The 23594-nt window shown below is 37.7% G+C and overlaps 2 protein-coding genes across 2 annotated transcripts in view; both read left to right on the top strand.

Annotated features, from left to right (window-relative positions):
• The first annotated feature begins 1923 nt into the window (after positions 1-1923).
• Positions 1924-23594, top strand: part of LOC109153217 — a 48299-nt gene continuing 26628 nt past the window's right edge. The window contains exon 1 of the mRNA XM_019301054.1: positions 1924-2697. Within this exon, the coding sequence (XP_019156599.1) occupies positions 2500-2697 (198 nt within the window). The 5' untranslated portion in view covers positions 1924-2499. The remainder of the gene's footprint in view (positions 2698-23594) is intronic.
• Positions 6601-8089, top strand: LOC109153218 (protein SIEVE ELEMENT OCCLUSION B-like). Its single transcript, XM_019301055.1, has 3 exons — positions 6601-7030; positions 7166-7267; positions 7353-8089. Exons 1-3 carry the CDS (start codon positions 6632-6634, stop codon positions 8016-8018), a joined length of 1167 nt encoding a protein of 388 aa, XP_019156600.1. The 5' UTR covers positions 6601-6631; the 3' UTR covers positions 8019-8089.

Genomic DNA, 23594 nt, shown 5'->3' with positions numbered 1-23594 from the left:
AGTAATAAATGTATACATTTCATTTCCATTGACTCTCTCCTGCCATGCTTCCCTCACTATCCCTAGGAACTGTTCATGCTCTCCCCAAGAGTTCAAAAAGGAAAAAGGCCTTCTACTCATCCTGACTTGGGGCTCTACACTCATTATTAAAGGGGAGTGATCTGAAGTTAACTTTGCATAATGATGTATGTGTGTTTTCAAGCTTCCTTCCCAATTCTCATTCACAAATCCCTTATCCAATCTTTCCCACACTGCTTGTTCACCCCTCCTACCATTCCACCATGTAAATGGATTACCATAGAACACCACTTCCCTCAGCCTTGTAGAATCAACACAATTCTGAAAATCTCTACTCTTCCACATACTATAAGGCTGGCCCCCTCTCTTTTCTTCACTTTTCAAGATACAATTAAAGTCCCCTATGAGACTCCATTTCTGATCCTTCATAGGACCCTCTGCCATGCTCTCTATCTGTTCCCACAAATTCAACCTGATACTTCTATCACATTTTGCATATATGAATGATATGTTAAAGTTTCCAATTTCAGGCACTGTGGCTTCCAAATTTATCAGCTGGTCTCCTATTTCTACAGAGATCAATGTCACTCCTCTGTCCCAGAATACCCAAGTCTTATCAGACCCACAAAATCTGTTTTCAAAACCAAGCATAACTGCCCAGTGGCCAATCTCAGATAACTCTTTAAAAGGCTCTATTAAGCAGACTATCCCTGGTTTAAAAGTTCTCACCAAGTTCCTTATTCTGTGAAGGGAGCCTTGGGAGGCAACTCCCCTCACATTCCAACATAAAACTTTCATCTTTTCTTTTTGGGAGAGGCCTTTTTGCCTCTCTTAGCATATTTTTGAGGTTGAATCTGCTCCTGACCAGCATTCATATTCTGAGATTGAGCCCTGGTTCTATGTATAAAAATGTAAAATTTGATTTAAGGTCTTAACATCTCCATATATAATTGATATTTGCATAAGATTTAGACATTTATTTATATCGACATTTTGATTTTGATGTAGTTTATTGTAAAGTTGAATAATCCATTGATATATTTTATCTAGTTCGTAGATGGACTAACTAAGAAATACTGAATAAATGAAAAGCAAATTAATGAAAGTACTAACATTTTTGGCGATGCCAAATTGAAGTTTGATGATATATATCCTGGATCAGCCCGGAGGCCATTTCATCTATCTCCCACTGAGTACATGCAAGTGAAGATGGTAATAAACAGATTGACCTGTAACTAAAACCAACAACTTGCATTTTCCCAACAATATAATATGCCATTATTATTATTTTTAATGAGTTTAATTTCATTTTTGTCCTAAATTTATAGGTGATAGTTTATTTTTAGTTCTTTTTTATCAGAACATCCCTATTTGGTCCTAGTATTATTGTGGCATGAAGATTTTTGGTCCTCCGTCAAAAAAATCATTGAAATGTCATTAAATACAAAGACATTTCTATCGTTTTTATACAAAGCAGATTCACCCGTTATATTTTTATGTTTATTTTTTGAAAAAAAAAATCAAAATTGAACACTAAAATGCTCTTGTATTTGACGAAATTTAAATTGTTTTGTTGATGAAGGACTAAAAATGGTAATGCCATAATAATACTAAGATTAAAAGTGGATATTTTTTTCAAAAAAATGACTAAAAGTGGACTGTCACCTATAAATCTAGGACAAAAAAATGTAATTAACACTATTTTTGTAATTATGAGATCAGAAAAAAATAAAAATATATAAAACTTAATTTGGTGGGAAATCTTTTCTACAGATTAGGCATTTGTCAATATATACGAAATTGCACATGCACTTCACAGGCGTAAAGATGATATTAGAATGCGTAGAGTCTAAAAGAAGAAAGAATGGTCTGAATTGAAGTTGCGTGTCTCACTATGTGTACTGGACAGAAGCAACAAAGACGGAACAAATGTGGGGCAGCCACAGTTGATGTAACTATTGACTTGGTAACTAATGGTTATAAGTTTAATTTTATCGGGAGCTGTCTATTCGCCTTTTTAATTGATTTGAGTCACTCAATTATGGAAAATTTAGACTGATTTACCTCCTTGTGGTTGTTTGTTGTCTAAGATTACAAAGCATTATTCAATATACACGCACTGTACCCTCAGATAATATCTACAAGTTTCTCTAGTTACTAAAAAAAAGGACAAACAAATGTAAAGGAGCTGAGGAAAAAGATGAATGGAATAACAAGCTAAGCTTAGCTTTACTAGCAGTGAGCATCGATCTGGGCATGCATTCTTGGAGGATTGGAGTGCATTGAGGGATAAGAATAATTTTGCTTTCTTTAGCTTTTTGATTATCTGATAGGCATTTTGATTCTTCTCCTCCATCTCTACTCCAAATGCTATTATATATAAGTGATGTTTTGGTGACTGATGATGATATGTATCAATCTTAGTTATAAATTGTCAGAAACCACCCTCAAGTAGCTAATTATACATATTCTCCATTCAATATGGCAGCCCAAACAAGTGTACTTGTATCCCAGAGAAGAATTTCACAACCGACAATGATGCTCACATCACTAAGCAGCCAACCTGTTGATGAGAGTATAATCAGGGAACAGGTTTTGTCCACTCACAACTATGATGGCAAAGAATTTAACACCAACGCTATTTTGAACATGGCAGAAAAGGCTCTCAGCCTTGAGATGGTTTGTCATTCTACTTATCACTTCCTGATATCTTAAAACTATTTTATGTTTGACTTTACCAGGCTATTGTGGTACTTTACAACTAATCCATATATGTATGTCGTATAATAATATACTCCCTCTGTCCCATTTTATGTGTCTTACTTTCCTTTTTAGTCTGTCCCAAAATGTTGTCCACTTTCCAAAATTGAACATCACCATCATTCTACTTTTTTCAAATTACCCTTCTAGCTTTTGCTTTCTTTATTGTTTTTATTTCCAAAAGTGAAAAAGTGAGGGGCATAATTGGAAAGTGCATAACATTTACTTTAATTCATTAAAAAGCGTGCAAAAAGTAAATGAGACATCCAATTCGGGACGGAGGGAGTAATTGTTTGAAGAAGGCTTTGGTTTTTATTTTTAAATGAAAAATTTATGTACTATGGGGATCTGATCTGCAGGGTACTGCTCAAAAAGCCATGGTGGAGGAGTTGAATGAACTAGAAGAGCTCGATAATTACAAGCAACTTCCACTTCATATCAAACAACTTTCATTCGAGGTGTGATTAGATTCTTGGGATCGATTGGAGCTATATATATATGATAGAGAGTGAATTCCATTTTTGGTCATATTGTTATAGGGGCATTTTCAATTTCAGTCCACTTTAATTTTTTTTGCCACTTTATAACGATTGTTATTGAATGTGTTCCACTTTTAGTCCACCGTTAATATTTTCGTCAAGAGGCCGTATAATCAAAGGGTATTTTGGTCTTTTTATGTTTGTCTCTTCTCTTTTAATCCAGGCGCTTCGTCCTGCTCCTCCGATATTCGAAGATAGCTCTTCGAACAACGAGAATGTGAAGCCAAAGCTACATCGTTTCGTTCGTTCCAACATGGGCCGGCGAGGTTTCTAAGGTTTTAGGTTTAATGTTCTCATTTCTTTAGTCAAACATAGTCTTGGATAAGAAGAAATGTCAAAATACCCCTAGATTACACGGCCTCTTGATGGAAATACTAACGGTGGGACTAAAAGTGGAACACATTCAATAATAGTGGTTATAAAGTGGCAAAAAAAATTAAGGTGAATTAAAATTGAAAACGCCCCTATAACAGTAGGACCAAAAATGGAATTCACTCTATGATACATGATTAAAATGTATAGTAATGTTTGCAATGACTGATAGGATGGCTCTATTATATTTTTGGTCATTTAGTTTCCAGATAGCTTCCGGTGCAATTGCAAATCGACACTCCACCACAATTCATGTACTGAGCATTTTGTCTCCATATTCATGGGAGGATAAGTTAGTCCTTATGATTGCAGCTTTCTCCATAATCCATGGAGAATTCATCCTTATTTCACGACTACTGCGAAAAGGCAAAGGATTAACCTGGAAGTTGACACATCTGAAACAAAGTAGTCATTGTCCAATTACAACACCATTATCCTCCCACAATAACAACCAAAGAGAATTTGAGGATAGCATAAGTTCAGCCATAGAACTGACCAAATGTGTGGTTGAGCTCAAACAATGGCTATCTTACTCCCCTCCGCAATCTGTAATTTCGGCCTTGCCAATGGTTGCCTATTGGATAGGCAGAAATGTTATTAACTGTGCCGCCTATCCCTGTGACCCTCGCTTCAAGTAAGATTTAATTTTTTGATATATTCATTATTAGTTAATATCAATATAGTGTACTATTAGTACGTACTCTTGGTTTCAGTCGGTTAATTACGGAAAATCTGTACTAGTTTATCTCTCTATATAGTCCTTTACCGATGCGACTAGGGTCACAAGATAAGATTTACTAAGGTCACAAGGTAAGATTTACCTAGTACATACCTTCTGATAGTACAGTGCCTCATGACATTGCATGGAAAAAATTGCATGGCAAATCTCTATGATCATGAACTCGCATATGTGATTCCGTAAGACGAGTCTAATTTTTCATAAATATTACATTTTCTTTCATTAGTTACAATCAATTAATTTATTTATGATTAATATTATAATTAATTTTTTTATAAGTAACTGTTCAATCCATAAATATTACTGATCTATACATTTTTTAAATTTCTAATTAGTATTACATTTTCAAAGCATAAGTATTATATTTTCTATCACGACCCATCTCACAAAAAATCACCCAAAATTACATAATTTACTAGCTTATTATTATTGTTGTTGTTGTTGTTGTTACAGGATTCAAAATGAACATAGGAAAATAACCACCTTAATGGCTACTTTCACTGCAGAACTAGGTTAGTTGATTTTATATATAAAGCCGTTGCCAAATATTTAGGCATTTGATTTATTTATTGAAGATTATACACACACATATTAATACATTGTTCTTTCATATGAATATATGCAGCAAAGAAAAAGGAGGAGGAATCTTATGAAGCATTGCGAAATGCATTATTTCACGGCTCTTCTAATAATTTAGAAGTTTTTAAATTAATGTTTAATGTCAAAGATAATGATAAGATAATATTTTGTGACTCGGTAAGGTTTTGAATCTAAACAGCCATATATTTCGATCAATATAATTCCATACTATTACTACGGCAGTACTGCTGTTTTTTCTTTAGAAAGAAAAAATTATTGAACTAGATTTGTTTAATTAATTATATTATATTTGGATTTAGTGGAACTATTTCATCTAACTAATATATGTAATGTAAAATTTAAAACGTAGTACAATCATATATATATATATATATATATATATATATATATATATATATATATATATATAATTAAGTTCCAGTGTGAGTAAGTGTCTATCGTGCGGTTGTGCGGGTGATTAATGTGCGTGAGTCTGGGGCTTAATGTGCGTGAGTGTGTACTGAATTTTGTGTGCGTGAGTTTTGTACTTAATGTGCGTGTGTTTGTGTTCTTATATAAGGTGTTTTGTTTGTGTGTTTAATATGCGTGTTGTGTAGTTAAAGTGCGTCAGTTTAATGCTTAATGTGCGTCCACTCGCACAATTAACCGCACGGTAAGCCCTTCCCGCACCTAATCCCTTCCCTATATATATATATATATATATATATATATATATATATATATATATGTGTGTGTGTGTGTGTGTGTGTGTGTGTGTGTGTGTGTGTGTGTGTGTGTGTGTGTGTGTGTGTGAGAGAGAGAGAGAGAGAGAACAAGTTTTTAGGAGAAAATTAAGAACTAATCACAATCTTACATCTGTAAAAATTGGGCGTACCAGATCATATTTAAAAAAAAATATTAGGGGTAATTTTGTAATTATCACCAACTTTACTATGCAAACATGAACACTAAAATCTGCCATTTTTCAACTCATGATTAATGAATTAGCTCTTTATTTAAAAAAAAAAAAAAAAATTCTGCAATTTTTAAACTTTTCTAGGTTTGCACATTTAGTGTTAACATTTTGCATATTTAGTACTCCGTATTAAAAGTTTGCACTTGCGAAAATGCAAAACCACATTGCAATTAGTGTTTCGATTTTAGAGTTTTATTACTATTTTTTTTATTTTATTTGGTTCAAATGGTTCACTTTTTACTACTTGATGTATAATATTTATGGTTGAGATTTAAAATTTAACTTTTTAGTTGATTTTTATAGAATTTACCAACTTTACATATTTAGTTATTAAAGATTGCATACACAACTGGGTCAAGTCTTTGACTAAGGGAAGATAATTGATTGGGTTAGGAATTATTAGGCTTGCATTCCATTCTTATATACATGTTAATATTTCTGTTTATATGTTAGGCATTAAGGGCTTGGGAAAACAAATTAGTGATGCTGCTAATAACATCAGGTGTTGGCGTCCCTAAAGAATGGATTCATTTTTTAAATTGGTTTGACATCAAGTCAAGACCATTAATTATTTGGATCCCAATCACACAGGATGATGCATCATGGAGCACTGAGTATTAGCAACAATGTCATAAATTAAGAAACAAGATGTGGTTCCATTGGTTGAATGATCCACAAGAAATGATGAGGCCACAATTCACAAGATTTGTTAAGGAAGAGTTGTTTAAAATGAGATGTGGAGAGGAACTCATAATTGTTTCACTTGATCAACGAGGAAGAATTGCTCACTCAAATGTCATCCACATGATGCTCACCTGGACCTCCGATAATATTGAACAAAATACAATACAGGTAAAGGTCGTTCCACATAACATAAGTCTTATCATACAAAACGAGTTGAAGCAAGGGATTTACGGTATTGAAGCAAGCTCGGAATCCTGGCATGTGGGACCTAAAATAGACTCAATCACAAGCGATTTGGTACGTAACATCGATTCACAGATAAATGCTTGGAAAATGGAAGTTAAAGGCATAATTGAAGAAGTGGTACACTACTACGTTCTACTTTTTGATTCATTTATACCGTATTATCATATATTGTTCTTTTTCTTTCAAGATTGCAGCTAGCAATATAAGCACTTTATAACATTAATTAATTACCTTATTTCCATTTATCATCAGACATCACAATCTACACCGTATGACAGCGAAAAGGAGAAACTTTTGTGGCAACAACAAACTGCTTGGACTCTTCATCTTCTGGCACCACAAATAAATGATTGGGTAACCCCACATTCAAGTAACTTTGTATTTTCATATATAATTATTTATTTAACAATTAGTTAATATGTTTTTCTTTAATTTTCAGATTCATGAGGAAAAATATATTTTCTTATATGGAGGAAACAACATTAAATGGATTCGAGAATTCATTTTCAAGGTACGTGAAGTTGCCTCCAAAACCCAAATGAACTTTGAGTTGGCCTACATTGGGAAAAACAAAATGATAAGAGGAATCATTAATAAAGAAAGAATGAGTTATTGCGCATTGGATGATTCTTTTGGAGTATGGTGGTTTTGGGCCCGTCTTCGAAGTATGTTTTTGTCAAGAATTCAATATTTAGAGATGACTAATCACCTTGTCAAAGAATACAACAATGATGAAATTTTGCAAGGACTCAAAAAATTATTGTCCAATGAAAACAAGAATGCAACAATTGAAGGATGGGTGTTATTAAGCAAAGGATCAGAAGTGGTTGTATGTGGACATGGAAGTAAAATGTTGCAAGCCATAAATGACTACGAGATTTGGAAGGAAAACATAGATGCCACCAAAAGTTTTGGCCAGGCATTCAAAGACCACCATGAGATTCTTTCCAAGGATAAGCATTCTTGTTGTACCCTTGAATATCCAATTAGCTTGAGCAAAATTCCTGAAAATGAAAGATGTCCTGAATGCTCTCGCCGTATGCAAAAGTTTTTAACTTTCACTTGTTGCCATGATCCCGATGTTGATTATGATAGCGATGAGTAGTACTTCATGGTGTATTTGATTTTTATAAATTTATTGAACTCAATGTTAATTTTCATCAACTTACATTTTTATTTTAATTTAACTTTTAGCCATTTTTGGATTCTATATATATATATAAGGTTACGTTATGTATTAGCTTAGTGACTACTACGTACATCAACAGTAACTTGTTGAATAATTAAAAATTAAGACCTAATTACAATATTTTGCCATTTAATTAAGATATTTCAGTCCACGGTTTTCTATTTAGTTAGCAAACCAAATTACACTATTAAAGGGAATTATTGATCTTTGACACTTTTTTTCTGTTGGTCCCGATAGAGAGTAACGAGAGTCTAGAGGGGGGGGGGGGGGGGGGGGGGGGGTGAATAGACTCTTTTCGTGAAAAGCCCTAAACGTCACCTTTCGGTGTTTTGGCGCAGCGGAAAAGTTAGATTCGTTTTAAATACTTTGCACGAGTTTGTGAAATTAGGAAAGCTTTCAGTAAGGGTGATAAAAGATGATATGAGTGGAGAAGTAAAATGCGTAAGTAAAGAGATAGAAGGAACACGAGATTTTACAGTGGTTCGGCCAACGTTGCCTACTCCACTCTTCTTCCAGAACTTTTGGAAGGATTGCATTATCACTTCTTAGTACAATTACACAAAGACTTCCTTGATCACTAAGCCGGATAGCCTTCGTAGGTTTTTCAACTTCTCAAGTTTACTCCGCCTCTATCAACTTCTTCTTCTGAGTTGAGGTTGGTAGAAAATGATTTCTTGATTTCTCCAACGATGAAGTCTTGGCTAAGAGATGATTGCTTCGAACAGATTGCAAGACTTCTTTTGAGGTGTAAGAAAATGATCAAAGACCTTCTTCAAGTAACTTAACACCTCAATACTGGTTCACAAAAGCTTTTGGGAAGTTAAGAGCGTTCAAGAGCTTTTGCAAGTAAGTAAGTCGAGTGAGAATGAACCAGCACCTTCTTAGTTGATGAAGGTGGGTTTATATAGGTGATGAAAATTCATCCGTTGGAGGGAGATGAAATTTTCGAACCTTTTAACCATTGGACAAGGACCGGGGAGCTTCATGCATTAAATGCTCCATTAATGAGGTTGTACCATGTAGCCGTTGAAGGTATGGAAAGCATTAGGGTTTTGTCCCTTAGCTCCAGGAGATAGTACATCTTCATTTAATGCTTCTTGATAAGTGTGTCCCATAAGATGAGGTCCTTATAGTCCTAGGATGTTGTCAAATCAGACAGGTAGAACATTCTTCTCATTGTCGAAGAGAAGTAATGCTTGGTGTGATTCGTCTTTAACAGAACTGTCCTTTCATGATAGTTGACAACTCCTGCTTTAACTTTCGTTGTTGTTCATCATGCCTTGTGTCTTCTTTCGTCTTGGAGACCCTAACATCTAATCATAACTCATTTTCGTGTGTTTGTCTAGCTTAACACGAATTACAGAGGAGTTATGGCAACTCTCGTCTAGGACGAAAGCAGCGAATAGAAAAGCTAAAAGTTAGGGGTCTACTTTTCTACATTACATTGGTATCATCAAAATCCTAATACAAGGTTCCTAACAATTTCCCCCTTTTTGATGATGCCAAAACCTATACACTTCTTGTAAGACTGAAAAGGATTCCATAAAGATTATTTCTATTATAAAAGCAGCCTTACTTGAGAGTGTACAAGTCCTTTCTAGGATAAAAGCATTTAACAAATAAGACAAAGACAAATAACTCAGACAAGTGACACGAGATGTGTAACAATGAGAGTTTCACATATAAGATAGAAGATTACAAAAACTTTATGATGAAAACAACAGAATAAAGGATATCTTACATTTCTAAGAGCTTTGACTTCTGTTGAGCAGCTTCCTTAAGTTCTTTGTCGTCCTTTTGTTTTTGTTGCTTGAGCATCCTTTTAAGATCTATTCCCTCATTGATCTTTTTCTTGAAAACTTTAATTGGATTTGTCCTGACAAGCTCTTCATGTTCTCCTTTGATGTTCAGGCTTGTGTAATTGTTATAGGCTTCACGAATGTTTCTTCCTTCAACTATTCCAGCCTTCCACCACGAAATTAGCTCGAATGAATTCATGCCTTCTTGATATCTCTTTCCTGACTCTTTGTGTACTTTGAAAGCTGCATTGTGAATAACATTCTGTGGAGAGTCTTTGGTTACACTAGAAAGATCTTCAATGAGATTCCTGATCCTTTCTCTTTCCATTGCTTCATCCTCTCTTCTTTTAATTTCTTCATCATGTTTCTTCCACAGCTCTCTGTTTTCTCTTTTGATCCTTTCGTTTTGGGTGCTAATGTGATCTTGCCTTGTATGGTTATCCCTTGTTTTAAGCCAGATAGGAACATTGCAACCCTCAAAACGTTTACCACTGCCTTCTTCGTATGGAAAAAAGTCCACAAAGTTTCCTATGCCATCCATAGTTACTTTGTTGTTCTTCATGAGTCTCTGCCTTAGATTCGTCTGTTCTCTCTTGGACAAACCCGTGAAGATGTACTTGGCTTCAGAACCGAAAGATTGGCGAGGCTTAATTGATTTGGATTGGTATCGACCACGGTATCTTGACTTCGAGGAATGGTAACCACGAGACCTTGAAGGAGGATGGGATGGGTTTGTGTTTGTTCGGCTAGAGTCTCTTGGTGTCTGAGAAGGCGAGTGTCTTGCTTCTGGAGACTGATCTTTCGTGTTATCTCTCGGATCTCTTGGATGATCATCATCTTTATCCTTGTCGTCATTTCTCTTTTCCCCCTTTTTGGCATCATCAGCACGGGTGGTAGGATGAACAGAGGAAGCCTTATTGATTGCAACCAAGATATCTTGGGCATACCCGAGAATTTGAAGAGCATATTCTCCCAGTTGGTATGCATTGTCTTGATAAGTATCAATCTTGGTGCATGCTAGGTCGACACGCTCTTTAAGGCCAAAATGAGAGTGTTTGAGCTCGTGTTGTTGTCGTGCAACTTTGTTCATAGTGGTGTCCAGTTCATGAAGTCTCTTAGCTATTCGCTCAAGAAACTTGTGATCAGATTGAGCTTGTTGAGACGGTTGAGGCTGTTCCTGAGGTGGAGGTTGAGGTTGAGATTGGGCAGCCATCAAAAGATCTACCTTTTTGCATAAATCATCCAAAACTTTCGTGTCCTTTTGCCGTAAAGCAAGATATTGCAAATGAATGGTTTCGGCTGAATGGACAGTTTCTCTCATGAGGTTCATGATAGTTCGTGGAGACTCTGCAGTAGACTCTTCTTCAATGTTTGTTGGTGTTGTGTCCATTTGTTCATCTTGATGTGGTGCTTCCCTTTTTCCACCACTTGCCGAGCTGAGAAGAATTGGTGAGGCTTCCAGTTTGCCCTCACGCACAATTTCGTTCTCTTGCTTGATCGGAGTCTCGTCCATGGGTTGGACATGTGGAACTATAGCACGAGACAAATCTTCGGGATGTTCATTTGAAGCTTCATTCGGGTCATCACTGTCAGAAGGTAGTTTCCTTAAGGGAGATCTTTGTGGAAAAGTATCATAATCAGGACCGATCAAAATTGGATCACTGTCTTCGGGATCGGTTTCCTGAACATTTGCATTGCCCAGCTGATCATCATTGTCATCATGCTCGTCATCGGCATCGTCAACATCATCATCATTATCATCTTCATCTTCTTCTTCATTCTCATCACTTTCGTCTTCTTCAATTTCTCGTCCAAGCTCATCTTTCGTGCCACTAACATTGCAGTTAGGATCATTTTGATGTTCCTTTTCTAACGTCGTCTTGATCTTTGATAGCAGCATGGCATATCGAAGTTGCTTCATTTCTTCTTCCACGGCTGGATCCAATGGTGGCTTGTTAAGTTCAATGCAGATTGGAGCTTTGTCTCTCCCGAGAGTGCGATTTGTCATCTTGTATGAGAATACTCGATTGATTTCTTCAAGACGCAGAGCTTTGTAAACATCATCTGTGCCAACCCATTTCAGAGCAAAGTCTTCTTCGTCTTGCATAGCCTCAAAGGTTTCAACAAAAGTCCTTAGAGGAGCAGTGCACCACTTTTGCCACTGCAGAACTCGTTGATAATCGCTTTCAATCGATGCTCGGAGAATTTGATCTGGTGTTGGTGTTTTGGGAGCTGGAACAGAAAGATTCGGGATAACGGGAGTTGCGACTGGTACAACAGCTGTCTCTTCTACCAACACAGGTTCTTGTGTCAGATTAACCTGCTCTGCATTGGTAGGTTCTTGTGGTAGAGAAATCTCATCAACAAATATAGTAGACGCTTCTTTCGTCTTTTCTGGCGAACCAGGTTCTTGTGGAAGATTTAAGCATCTGGCCTCCATTTCTACATCAGCAGGTTCTTGTGTCAACTCACGAAGAAGTTGCTCTGCCAAAATAGGTTCTTGTGGATGTAGGACTTGAGACGAAACGAGATCGGTTTCTGGATTTTGATCAGCATAAAGAGTTTCAGGAAGAACAACTTTCGGTTGAGCTTCCCCCTCAAAAAGAGCTTCGTTTAGAACTTCTTCCCCCTGTGGAGGTGCTTCTTTCATGTCTGCTACTTTCGGTGTAGAAAGTTTCTCCGGGGAAGGTTTAGGGTTGACAGGAGACCGAAAGTGACCCTTTTTGATGATTCTAGAGAGAACCAGATTGTCTTCTTCGGATGAATCCTTTACAACGATTGTTTCTGGCGGTGGAGTAGGATCTTTCTTCTCTTGAGGAGATTTTGGATGAATTGGAACAGGTGGAGTAGCTTCTGCCTTCTTTGCCTGACTCCGAGAGGAGTGTCTTTCTTGCTTTTGTCGTTTCGTCTTGGGTTGATCATCCTCTGAAACCCTAGGAGTTCTCGACTTTCTCTTGGTTTTAACCTGCTCAATAGGAATCCCTAACTCCAATGCCTTCTGCTTGTCATACCCTGATGGTTTCTGCTTCATATGACATGCTTTCGGTCCTGGCCGAATTCCAGGGCGCATTAAGACTCCTTTAGTGATAAGAAGATGACTTATCACAAAACCATACCCTAACTTCTTTGCAATGTCTCCTGGACTCTTCCTGTGATAGGTGATGGTGTTGGCGAGATTGTTGAAGATGATCTTGGACTAGTCAACTTTGAGCTCATTCAGAAATGCATGCAGCATTTTTAATTTCTCCTTCGTCACATCATCAGTGCCCGAGGTCTTGTGATAAACAATTTTGTTGAAGATATCAACGGTGAACTCATAGTCTAGCCGGAACCACTTCTTCTTTAACGGCCATGTGATTTCTGTCTTGGAGGGGGCTTGATTGTTCTTGATAGAATCATATAAATCCTCTGGATCGAGATGATAATAAATAAAATCAGACTTGTAGGTTTCATCTCTCTGTGGAAACCCGTATGTAGATCGAATGTCTTCCGAGGTAAGGACCACATGATGATTATTGACTCTGGAAGTAATGGTCAGATAATCAGAAGATATGGAAGCATTCATATAGAACTGAGTTACGTCAATAGGGTGCCATATAGTGTAAAGATGTGTGATGAAATTATACAACCCTGTTTCTGTAAGGAGTCGAATGATGTTTTCGCCAAATCTTCTATCCAATATGTATTCAAGAAAGCCATGCGCATCCCACATGCTACCTCCGACGATAAACGGTACTCTGGAATCGATGAACCTCAAGTTTTCAGTTGGAAAGCTTGGGATCTCCAGGATGGATGGTGTTTCTTGTCCTTTATCAGTGGGTGAAGCTTGTGAATGTTCCGCCATTGTTAAGGATTTGAGAGATAAAGAAGTATGGAGGATGAGAGAAAAAGGTGAAAAAGGTAAGGTAAAATGAGAGAAAGGTTTAAGTAGGGTTTTATAGGACTCCGGGTAACCGGTTATGGGTAACCCATTTAGAGATGGATTATTTGAATTTCAAAGATACTACCGGTTCCTCTTCTCCAATATGGTAACTGATCATCGTGGGGGAGTGATAAGATCGTGTGCAGATCAAAAACGATCATTCCACCATTTAATGAGGAGAGAGAAAAGCACTTGAGTGCTTATGGGTGCATTAAATGCACGTCACGTCCTGTGTCAGACAGAGTGGGATAGTGGACCATTTTTCTCGGCCACATGATCCCATTAAGATCCATCTAAGCAGTTGGGATTAAAAGCTGAAAAATGAAGCATTTTAAGCACGATTCCAAACCCGAAGATAGATAAGATTTTCATATCATAAGATTTGTGAGACAAATAAAGTCAAACAAATTCTTTTTACAACCACAAAGATGCTCTTCCCGAGAGAATTATTACACAGAACAAAACGTGACATCAACGATTACGATCTCTCGTGCATTAGGAGGCAAGATTGCCTTTTACTCATTGCTACCCTTCTTCTTTCGTGCATACTCAAAGTACTCCTTCTTTCGGATCTCATGAGCAAACACTTCAGCGATGAGTGTCTCGTGATCTGCTCCGAATGTTTCTCTAGAGAGACCTCGTCTCTCCATGTCATCCAGTTCAGCCAAGACTTTGGCTTTAGCAAAAGCGTACAGTGCACGATACCTTTCTTCGTGCTTTAAAAGTGGTGTGAGTTGAACAAGAGAGTAGAACTCTGAGATGTCTGGTTCCTTCCCAGAGGGTGAACCTTTCTCAACTGAGTTTCCGAGATCAGGGTGAGACATTTTTTTAGGCACAGATAAGCTCTCGGATGTGAGGGCTATTTCCTTCCCTTTATCCATGAGCTTGAAGAATGTGTAGAGTGATTCCATTGTTACGTGAGAAGGTCCATTAAATAGAGATTTGGATCTCTCAAAAGATGTGTCCGAATGACTTGACCAAGGCACGCCTTAGGAATATATTCATTTCTAAGAAGGCTGCCCTTGATTCGAGATTTTAAGCATAGGACAACTGAGACAAGTAAAGTCTCGTTTAATATCTTTAAAGAAAAACAGAGCCAACAAAGTTTTATTATTCATAAAGCCGAGAGAAGATAATACATAAGATGAGATACAGAGTCCAAGGGATCAGTTCTTCTTTCTCTCGTTCTTCTTGACTCCAGACGACTCATCTTTCGCCTTTTTCAGATTTCCCCACATCTGCTTGTACCATTTTCCGGTACGTGGGTAGTTGGATCCAGATGAGGACTCAGGTTCTTCCTCCTTGTCATATGCCTCTTTCTCACGCTCTTGTTTCAGAAACTCCATATAGTCTCGATCACGGAACTTGCTAGGATCCTCAGGGATGACTTGAATAGGATCTTTTGAAATCCTTTCTTCACTTTCAACAATAAAACCAGCCATCTCATCATATTGAAGAGATGAGTCGGAATCAGAGAGAATTTCCATTGGTGCTTGGAGACTGTTACCAGGATAAAGATCACCTTGTTCCTCCCGGATATGTCTAGCAATCTCTCTGAGTTTGTGAGAGTCACCTCTAGTGAAAGGTTTCTTTGGAGCCATGGTGAGGAAGAGAGATGGAGATGATGTGAAGAATTCACCTCCTTTTATAGCAGGAGATCCATAAAGTTCATGTGTCTGTTACACATATTTTTCAACGTAGCAATTAATGCTCATAAATATAATCAAGGAGTTATCAATTCCAGGCAAGACTTTGACTGTTAAAGCGACTCTTTATTAAGCATTGCTCCAACTTCAATGAACTTAATAGTCAGATAGCTCATAATAAATTATGGCCCCTTTTTTACCAGATTAAATTTGAGTGATGAGATTTCCTGTGACGTGGCCTAACAAGGTTATTTAGGCCTTCTTTTTCTTGCTGCTTGCGGTGGACTTGAGAGGAGATGCTGTCTTAGTTGGAGTGCTTGAGGGTGAGGAGTTAATACTGCCACTTTGTTCCAACACACTGTCTTCCTTGACATACCCTATAGGGTTGCCAACAGAGTGAAATGACTCTCTTGACTCATTTTCGGTTGTGTCACGAAGGAGACTCTGTATGTGTTGTGAATATTCAAGAAATTGATTGAACTCTTGCTCGGTTACAAGTGGTTCATTGAGAATTTCGCTTTTCCCTCCTTGTGCCTCAGTGATTGTTCTTTCGCTTCCTGTACTCATATCTGCACAAGCAAAAACAAACACTAGAAATTTTGTTAGATATGAAATCTTAATCACGTTGTGTACCTCATTTATAAAGATCCTTGCGTGTGAAGATGGATCAGATCTTTTTGAATATCGAGAGCAAGAATCTTTGCAGATTTGATTCTCTTGGCTTTATGTCATTTCAATCATTCCGAGTTCATGCCTTAGAGAGGAGAATCTTGCTTCACTCAAGGGTTTTGTGAGTATATCTGCAAGTTGATCATCAGTATTAACATACTCAAGAGATATGTCTTTCTTCTCGACATGATCACGAATGAAGTGATATTTGATGTCAATATGCTTAGTCCGAGAGTGTAAGACAGGATTATGTGTAATGGCGATTGCACTCGTGTTGTCACATTTAATGCTCACTTCTCGTGCATTTATGCCATAATCCCTCAATTGATGTCTCATCCATAGGATTTGAGCACAACAGCTTCCGGCTGCTATGTATTCGGCTTCAGCCGTACTTGTAGCAATAGAGTGTTGCTTCTTGCTAAACCAAGACACAATTCTTCCTCCTAGGAACTGGCAGGTTCCTGAGGTACTCTTTCGATCAATACGACATCTTGCGAAGTCTGCATCTGAGTATCCAATAAGATCAAATGATCCTTCTTTCGGATACCAGAGTCCGACACTTTGCGTTCCCTTAAGATATCTTAATATCTTCTTAGTTGCACTTAGGTGACTTTCTTTCGGCTTGGCTTGAAATCGAGCACATACACCAACAGCAAACGAAATGTCAGGTCTGCTTGCTGTTAGGTATAATAGAGAACCAATAATGCCTCGAAAGTTTTTCTGATCAACATCTTTTCCTTCATTATCAACATCCATTCTAAGGGATGTGCTCATAGGAATTTTGACCGAACTTTTTCCATCAATGCCAAATTTCCGGATTAGATCCTTGGTATATTTGGCTTGATTAATGAATATTCCATCTGGGCATTGTTTGACTTGCAATCCCAGAAAATAGTTTAGTTCTCCCATCATACTCATCTCAAATTTACCCTTCATAAGATTGGAGAACTTTTCACACAAATTTGGATTCGTGCTCCCGAAAATAATGTCATCAACGTAGATTTGGACTAGTAGAATATGATCATTATCTTTTATACGAAAGAGTGTTTTATCAACCACTCCTTTCGTGAAGCCACAGTTGATAAGAAAGTATGAAAGAGTGTCATACCAGGCTCGTGGGGCTTGCTTTAAGCCATAAAGAGCCTTTTTGAGATGATAGACTTTTTCAAGCTCATTATCAATTGCAAAACCAGGTGGTTGTTCAACATACACTTCTTCTTCAAGAAGTCCATTTAAAAAAGCACTCTTGACATCCATTTGATAAACTTTGAAATTCTTATAGGCTGCAAAAGCTAGGAATATGCGTATAGCCTCCAGTCTAGCTACAGGGGCGAAGGTTTCATCAAAATCAATTCCTTCTTCTTGGCAATACCCCTTAGCAACAAGACGAGCTTTGTTCCTAACAATGAGCCCGTCTTCACTCATCTTGTTTCTAAATACCCATTTAGTTCCAATGACGTTCTGAAGAGATGGTCTCGGTACGAGTTCCCAAACCTCATTTCGTTCAAACTGATGAAGCTCTTCTTGCATGGCTATTACCCAGTCAGGGTCACTTAGAGCTTCTTCTATGGTTTTTGGTTCCATTTGTGACAAGAAGCATGCCATCATACTTTCTTGCAAAGAGGCTCTTGTTCTCACACCTTCTTGGACATTACCAATAACCTGATTTGATGGATGATCTTTTAACCATCGAAGGTCTGGTTCAAATGCATCTTGTTGATTTTAAGCATCCATTTCAGGAATATATGGTAGATCAATGTATATCATTGGTTCAGATGTTGTGGTATTTGTAGGATCAATCTGTTGAGATGCAACCTTCTCTTGAGACGCAGGTTCGGGTTCTGAATTCTTTAGCTGATATTTCGTGTAAGACGAAAGTATATCTTCTTCGTCTGAGATGTCTTCATCAACAGGTTGCTGAGGGCTTTACTTGAATTGATTGATGGTTTACATCCAGATGGATTCTTCTCAGATTGTTCATCAAATTTGACATGAATGGATTCCTCAATTACCATTGTTCGTTTGTTTAGAACTCTGAATGCTTTGCTTACTGAGGAATATCCCATGAATAGTCCTTCATCAGCTCTTTCGTCAAAAGCTCTTAGATGATTTTTTCCATTGTTGTGTATGAAGCACCTGCAACCAAAAACATGAAAATAACCGATACTAGGAGTTTTACCTTTCCATAGCTCATATGGTGTCTTGTTGTGAGATTTGTTGATCAAGGATCTATTTTGTGTATAGCATGCCGTGTTTATGGCTTCGGCCCAAAATCTCTTTGGTAGAACTGAGTGCGAGATCATCGTTCGTGCAGCTTCTTTCAAGGTTATGTTTCTCCTTTCGGCCACTCCGTTTTGTTAAGGAGTTCGTGCTGCCGAAAGTTGATGGAAGATACCATTTTGCGCACAGAATTCCTTTATAACCTTATTGACAAATTCCGTTCCCTGATCAGATCTTATTCGAATTATTTTGGTCTCCTTTTCTGTTTGAAGTTGTCTCAAAAGATTTGGAAGAGCTGTTTCTGTTTCGTTTTTCTTCTTCAAGAAAAGCACCCATGTATATCTTGTGTAGTCGTCTACTATAACAAGAGTATACTTTCTTCCACTTAAACTTGCTGGATCTACTGGTCCAAAGAGATCCATATGTAAAAGACTTAGAGATCGAGAGTTTACATCCACATCTTTTGACTTAAATGATGACTTGAGTTGCTTTCCTTTTTGACATGCTTCACAGATTTTATCTTTCGTGTACGATACTTCGGGTAGACCTCTCACGAGATTTCTTTTAGCGAGCTTGTTTATAGTCTTCAGGTTCGGATGACTTAGTTTGTTGTGCCATTCTTGATTGAGATCTGCATTGCTTTTGGCCACAAGACAAACATTAGCATTAGAAGAATTTAAGGATATTACATACATATTCTTCTTTCGTTGACCCGTCAAGGCTGTCTTGCCATCCTTCGTGTTCACGATTTTGCATTCGTCTTTGGAGAAATTTACATGGTATCCTTTGTCACAGAATTGACTTGTGCTTAAGAGATTGAACTTCAGTCCTTCAACATAAGAGACATCTTGTATTGTTATTCCCTTTTTGATGATGTCCCCTTTTCCACGAGTCTTGCCACTGTTTTCTCCTCCGAAAATAACTTTAGGTCCATCCACTTCTATAAAGTTGCTCAACATTGTTTTATCACCAGTCATATGTCTTGAGCATCCACTATCAACATACCATATGACCTGTTTTTCCTGCATCAAAGATTATGTGCTTTTAGGTACCCATTTAGTTTCGGGTCCTTGAGGGTTAGCAGTCAATTTTGGAACCCACATCAACCTAGAGTATCCACAACTCATCCTTGGTCCTTTGTATCCATTAGATGTACGATAATCATAATGAATGCTGGCAAAGACTTTAGCATTATATCTTTTGCGAAGATATTCCTGAGGAGGATTCTCATAATGCTTGAGATGATTAGTTTGTTTACGCAGATGAACCTTTTCAAATACTGCTCTAGGGAGAGGCTCTGGGTAATCAAACCAATCTTCTTCTGATGGCCCAGTCCATCCATTGCCATACCCAGATCTTTTGAAGGATCTTTCGGGTTGTCTGATTTGTTCGTTCTTTGACTTTCCTTGAATGGGATTCTTTCGTGTGACTTTCGGACGGTATTGCCTCTGGTTAACATTCGTCTTTTTCTTGGATCGAGTATTCCTGTTAGGCTGACCTCTTTTATGGTTTAGATCTTGTCTATTGCCATTTGGTCCATTCCTTCTGACATAAACTTGTCTAGGGTTGCCTTTAACAGTTTTCTCTTTTCCAGATTCCACAACACGTTGTACAGCCGTTCCTTTCGGTTGGCTTGTTGTTTGTGGTGTTTCGACATTGTTAATTACCATCATAGGCTCAGACACCTGGGTGGGTCCTTGAACAAATGCAGCCTCGAAGCTTTCGTGTGAATATGCATTCGTGGATTTGTTCAATTCAACTTGTGAAGAGGAGCTGGGGTTAAAACCAATTCCGGTTCTTTCCCCGGGCAGTCTGGATTCATTCACCATTCTATCCATTAGATTGGATGAATTATTGAATTTATCCAAGACTTCAAGCAGTTCTTGCTCTCTCTTCTCTTTTGCTGTGCATTGCTCCTTTAGAGCGAGAACATTTTTCTCAAGTTGCTCCTTAGCAATGACTAGCATATTGTTCTCAATACGAACTTGCTTTAGTTCATTATAGCTAATCATGAGCCGAGAGTTCTCCTCTTTGAGTTTGGAGTAAGTGCTATTTATCACCTTGAACCTCCTCATCATTTCGGTAACAGATTCATTGGAGGTTTGACTTCCCACAGAACTTGACTCAGCTGAATAACAAGAAGATGAATGAGAGTTTACCTCATCTTCGCCTGCCATGAGGCACAGTTCGTCTGATTCTTGACTAAATAGGCAGAGCAGTCCTTTCTCCTCATCAGTGTTTTCGTCTTCTGAGCTTGAACTTGAGGAGCTACTTTCGGTTGCAACTGTGTCAGAAGTTTCGTTCACTACCATTGCCTTCCTTCTTCCTTCATTTCTGGAGTTTGATGATTCGGGCTTGTTGTTTCTTTTATATCTTTCTCCAGTCTCTTTTGAGGGACTTGTGGTAGTGTTGTTATCTTGATGCTTGCTCACAATTGGATGAGGACAGTTCGCCTTGAAGTGTCCTGGCTTTCGGCAGTTATAGCACAATAGTTGTGAGTCCATGTTTTCGGTTTTTGAGGTTTGAGAGGAATTTTCCGGCTTCTTTCGGTGGCCCGATCGTTGTGGATCTTGAAAGTTGTTCTTTCTCATGAACCTCTTCATTTTCTTGACAAATAGTGCATATTGTTCATCAGATAAAAAAACACAAGAGTTAGATTTCGACCTGTTGGATGTTGATGCTGATTGATTTGCCACGAGAGCAATGTTTCTCGTTTCTGATTCTTCGGCATCTTTCGGTTCATGTTCGAACTCATATGCTTTGAAATCACTGAAAATTTTGGCTGTGCTTGTTGTTTTCATGTCTCGACTATCCCTCATCGCAATAACCTTCATTTCCCATGATTTTGGTAATCCACGAAGAATCTTCATATTCATTTCCTTTTCAGTTAGCTCTTTCCCGAGATCTGACAGATCGCCCATAAGTCTGGTGAATCTGAGTTCCATCTCCATGATTGTTTCATTTGGCAGCATTTTGAAATCTTCAAATTTCTTCATGGCCATTGTCAGTTTGTTGTCCTTTTTCTTGCTCGTCTCCTTCTCCCAAACTCATTAGGACATTCCACACTTCCATGGCATTCTGGCACTTTCGGACTCTGGGAAACAAGGAATCATCCAGAGAGTTGTAGAGAATATTCCTTGCTACATTATCCAGATTTGCCCTTGTTCTTTCGTCCGTGGTATACTGGTCTTTCGGCTTTGGTATCATCTGTGCAGCTCCTGCTCCCTGTGCGGCTGCTTGTGCATTCGCCATCATGACCGTAATTGGTCCGGTTGTTATGACGTCCCACATTTCATCATGAATAGAGCATTGGAGAGCCTGCATTCTTAACTTCCAGTCATCGAATTTAGCAAGACTAAAGGCAAGTTGCTTAGAGCGATTTGTATGTTCCTTTTCCATTTTTAGATAAAAAAAAGAGTGCAAAGAAAATATGCAAGATTTTCAAGAGATTTTGATAGGGGATCTACCAGGCAGTAAATGCAAAGCCTTTACCGAACAAGGTATTGGCTCTGATACCACTTGTTGGTCCCGATAGAGAGTGACTAGAGTCTATAGGGGGGGGGGGGGGGTGAATAGACTCTTTTCGTGAAAAGCCCTAAACGTCACCTTTCGGTGTTTTGGCGCAGCGGAAAAGTTATATTCGTTTTAAATACTTTGCACGAGTTTGTGAAATTAGGAAAGCTTTTGGTAAGGGTGATAAAAGATGATATGAGTGCAGAAGTAAAAAGCGTAAGTAAAGAGATAGAAGGAACACGAGATTTTATAGTGGTTCGGCCAACGTTGCCTACTCCACACTCTTCTTCCACAACTTATGGAAGGATTGCACTATCACTTCTTAGTACAATTACACAAAGACTTCCTTGATCACTAAGCCGGACAGCCTTCGTAGGTTTTTCAACTTCTCAAGTTTACTCCGCCTCTATCAACTTCTTCTTCTGAGTTGAGGTTGGTAGAAAATGATTTCTTGATTTCTCCAACGATGAAGTCTTGGCTGAGAGATGATTGCTTCGAACAGATTGCAAGACTTCTTTTGAGGTGTAAGAAAATGATCAAAGACCTTCTTCAAGTAACTTAACACCTCAATACTGGTTCACAAAAGCTTTTGGGAAGTTAAGAGCATTCAAGAGCTTTTGCAAGTAAGTAAGTCGAGTGAGAATGAACCAGCACCTTCTTAATTGATGAAGGTGGGTTTATATAGGTGATGAAAATTCATCCGTTGGAGGGAGATGAAATTTTCGAACCTTTTAACCATTGGACAAGGACCGGGGAGCTTCATGCATTAAATGCACCATTAATGAGGTTGTACCATGTAGCCGTTGAAGGTATGGAAAGCATTAGGGTTTTGTCATTTAGCTCTAGGAGATGGTACATCTTCATTTAATGTTTCTTGATAAGTGTGTCCCATAAGATGAGGTCCTTATAGTCCTAGGATGTTGTCAAATCAGACAGGTAGAACATTCTTCTCGTTGTCGAAGAGAAGTAATGCTTGGTGAGATTCGTCTTTAACAGAACTGTCCTTTCGTGATAGTTGACAACTCCTGCTTTAACTTTCGTTGTTGTTCATCATGCCTTGTGTCTTCTTTCGTCTTGGAGACCCTAACATCTAATCATAACTCATTTTCGTGTGTTTGTCTAGCTTAACACGAATTACAGAGGAGTTATGGCAACTCTCGTCTAGGACGAAAGCAGCGAATAGAAAAGCTAAAAGTTAGGGGTCTACTTTTCTACATTACATTGGTATCATCAAAATCCTAATACAAGGTTCCTAACATTTTCTTATTAAAAAAAGTGTTAATTTCATTTTTTATTTCAATTATACTATAGGTTCATTTAACAATATACATTATTAAATGAGTTCTATTTTTTAATTTTGTTTTTCGCACACACTAGTTTTATTAGAACAACACTAATTAATTTTACTATATTTTTATTTGACGATCATGGTTCACATAGCATTGTGTCAATCATAGCCCGTATTGTATACCAACTGTTTACTTCTGTGTATTGTGGACTCTGGTCCAATACACATAATTTGACTTTATAATGTACAGAATTCATGTTCATAATGTACATAATTTATGTTCATACTATACATATAAATAAACACAATATAATGAAGACACATAATATACAGAATTCATATTCTTAATGTACAGAATTCATATTCTTAATGTACAGAATTCATGTTTATTATATCATGTTTATATGTGCTGAATTATATAAATTATGAAGTCAA

The sequence above is a fragment of the Ipomoea nil genome, unplaced genomic scaffold (assembly GCF_001879475.1).
Source record: "Ipomoea nil cultivar Tokyo-kokei standard unplaced genomic scaffold, Asagao_1.1 scaffold2480, whole genome shotgun sequence".
NCBI classification, from domain to species: Eukaryota; Viridiplantae; Streptophyta; class Magnoliopsida; order Solanales; family Convolvulaceae; genus Ipomoea; species Ipomoea nil.
Note: the sequence above shows the minus strand (reverse complement) of the source record. Positions and strands in the feature narration are given on the sequence as shown.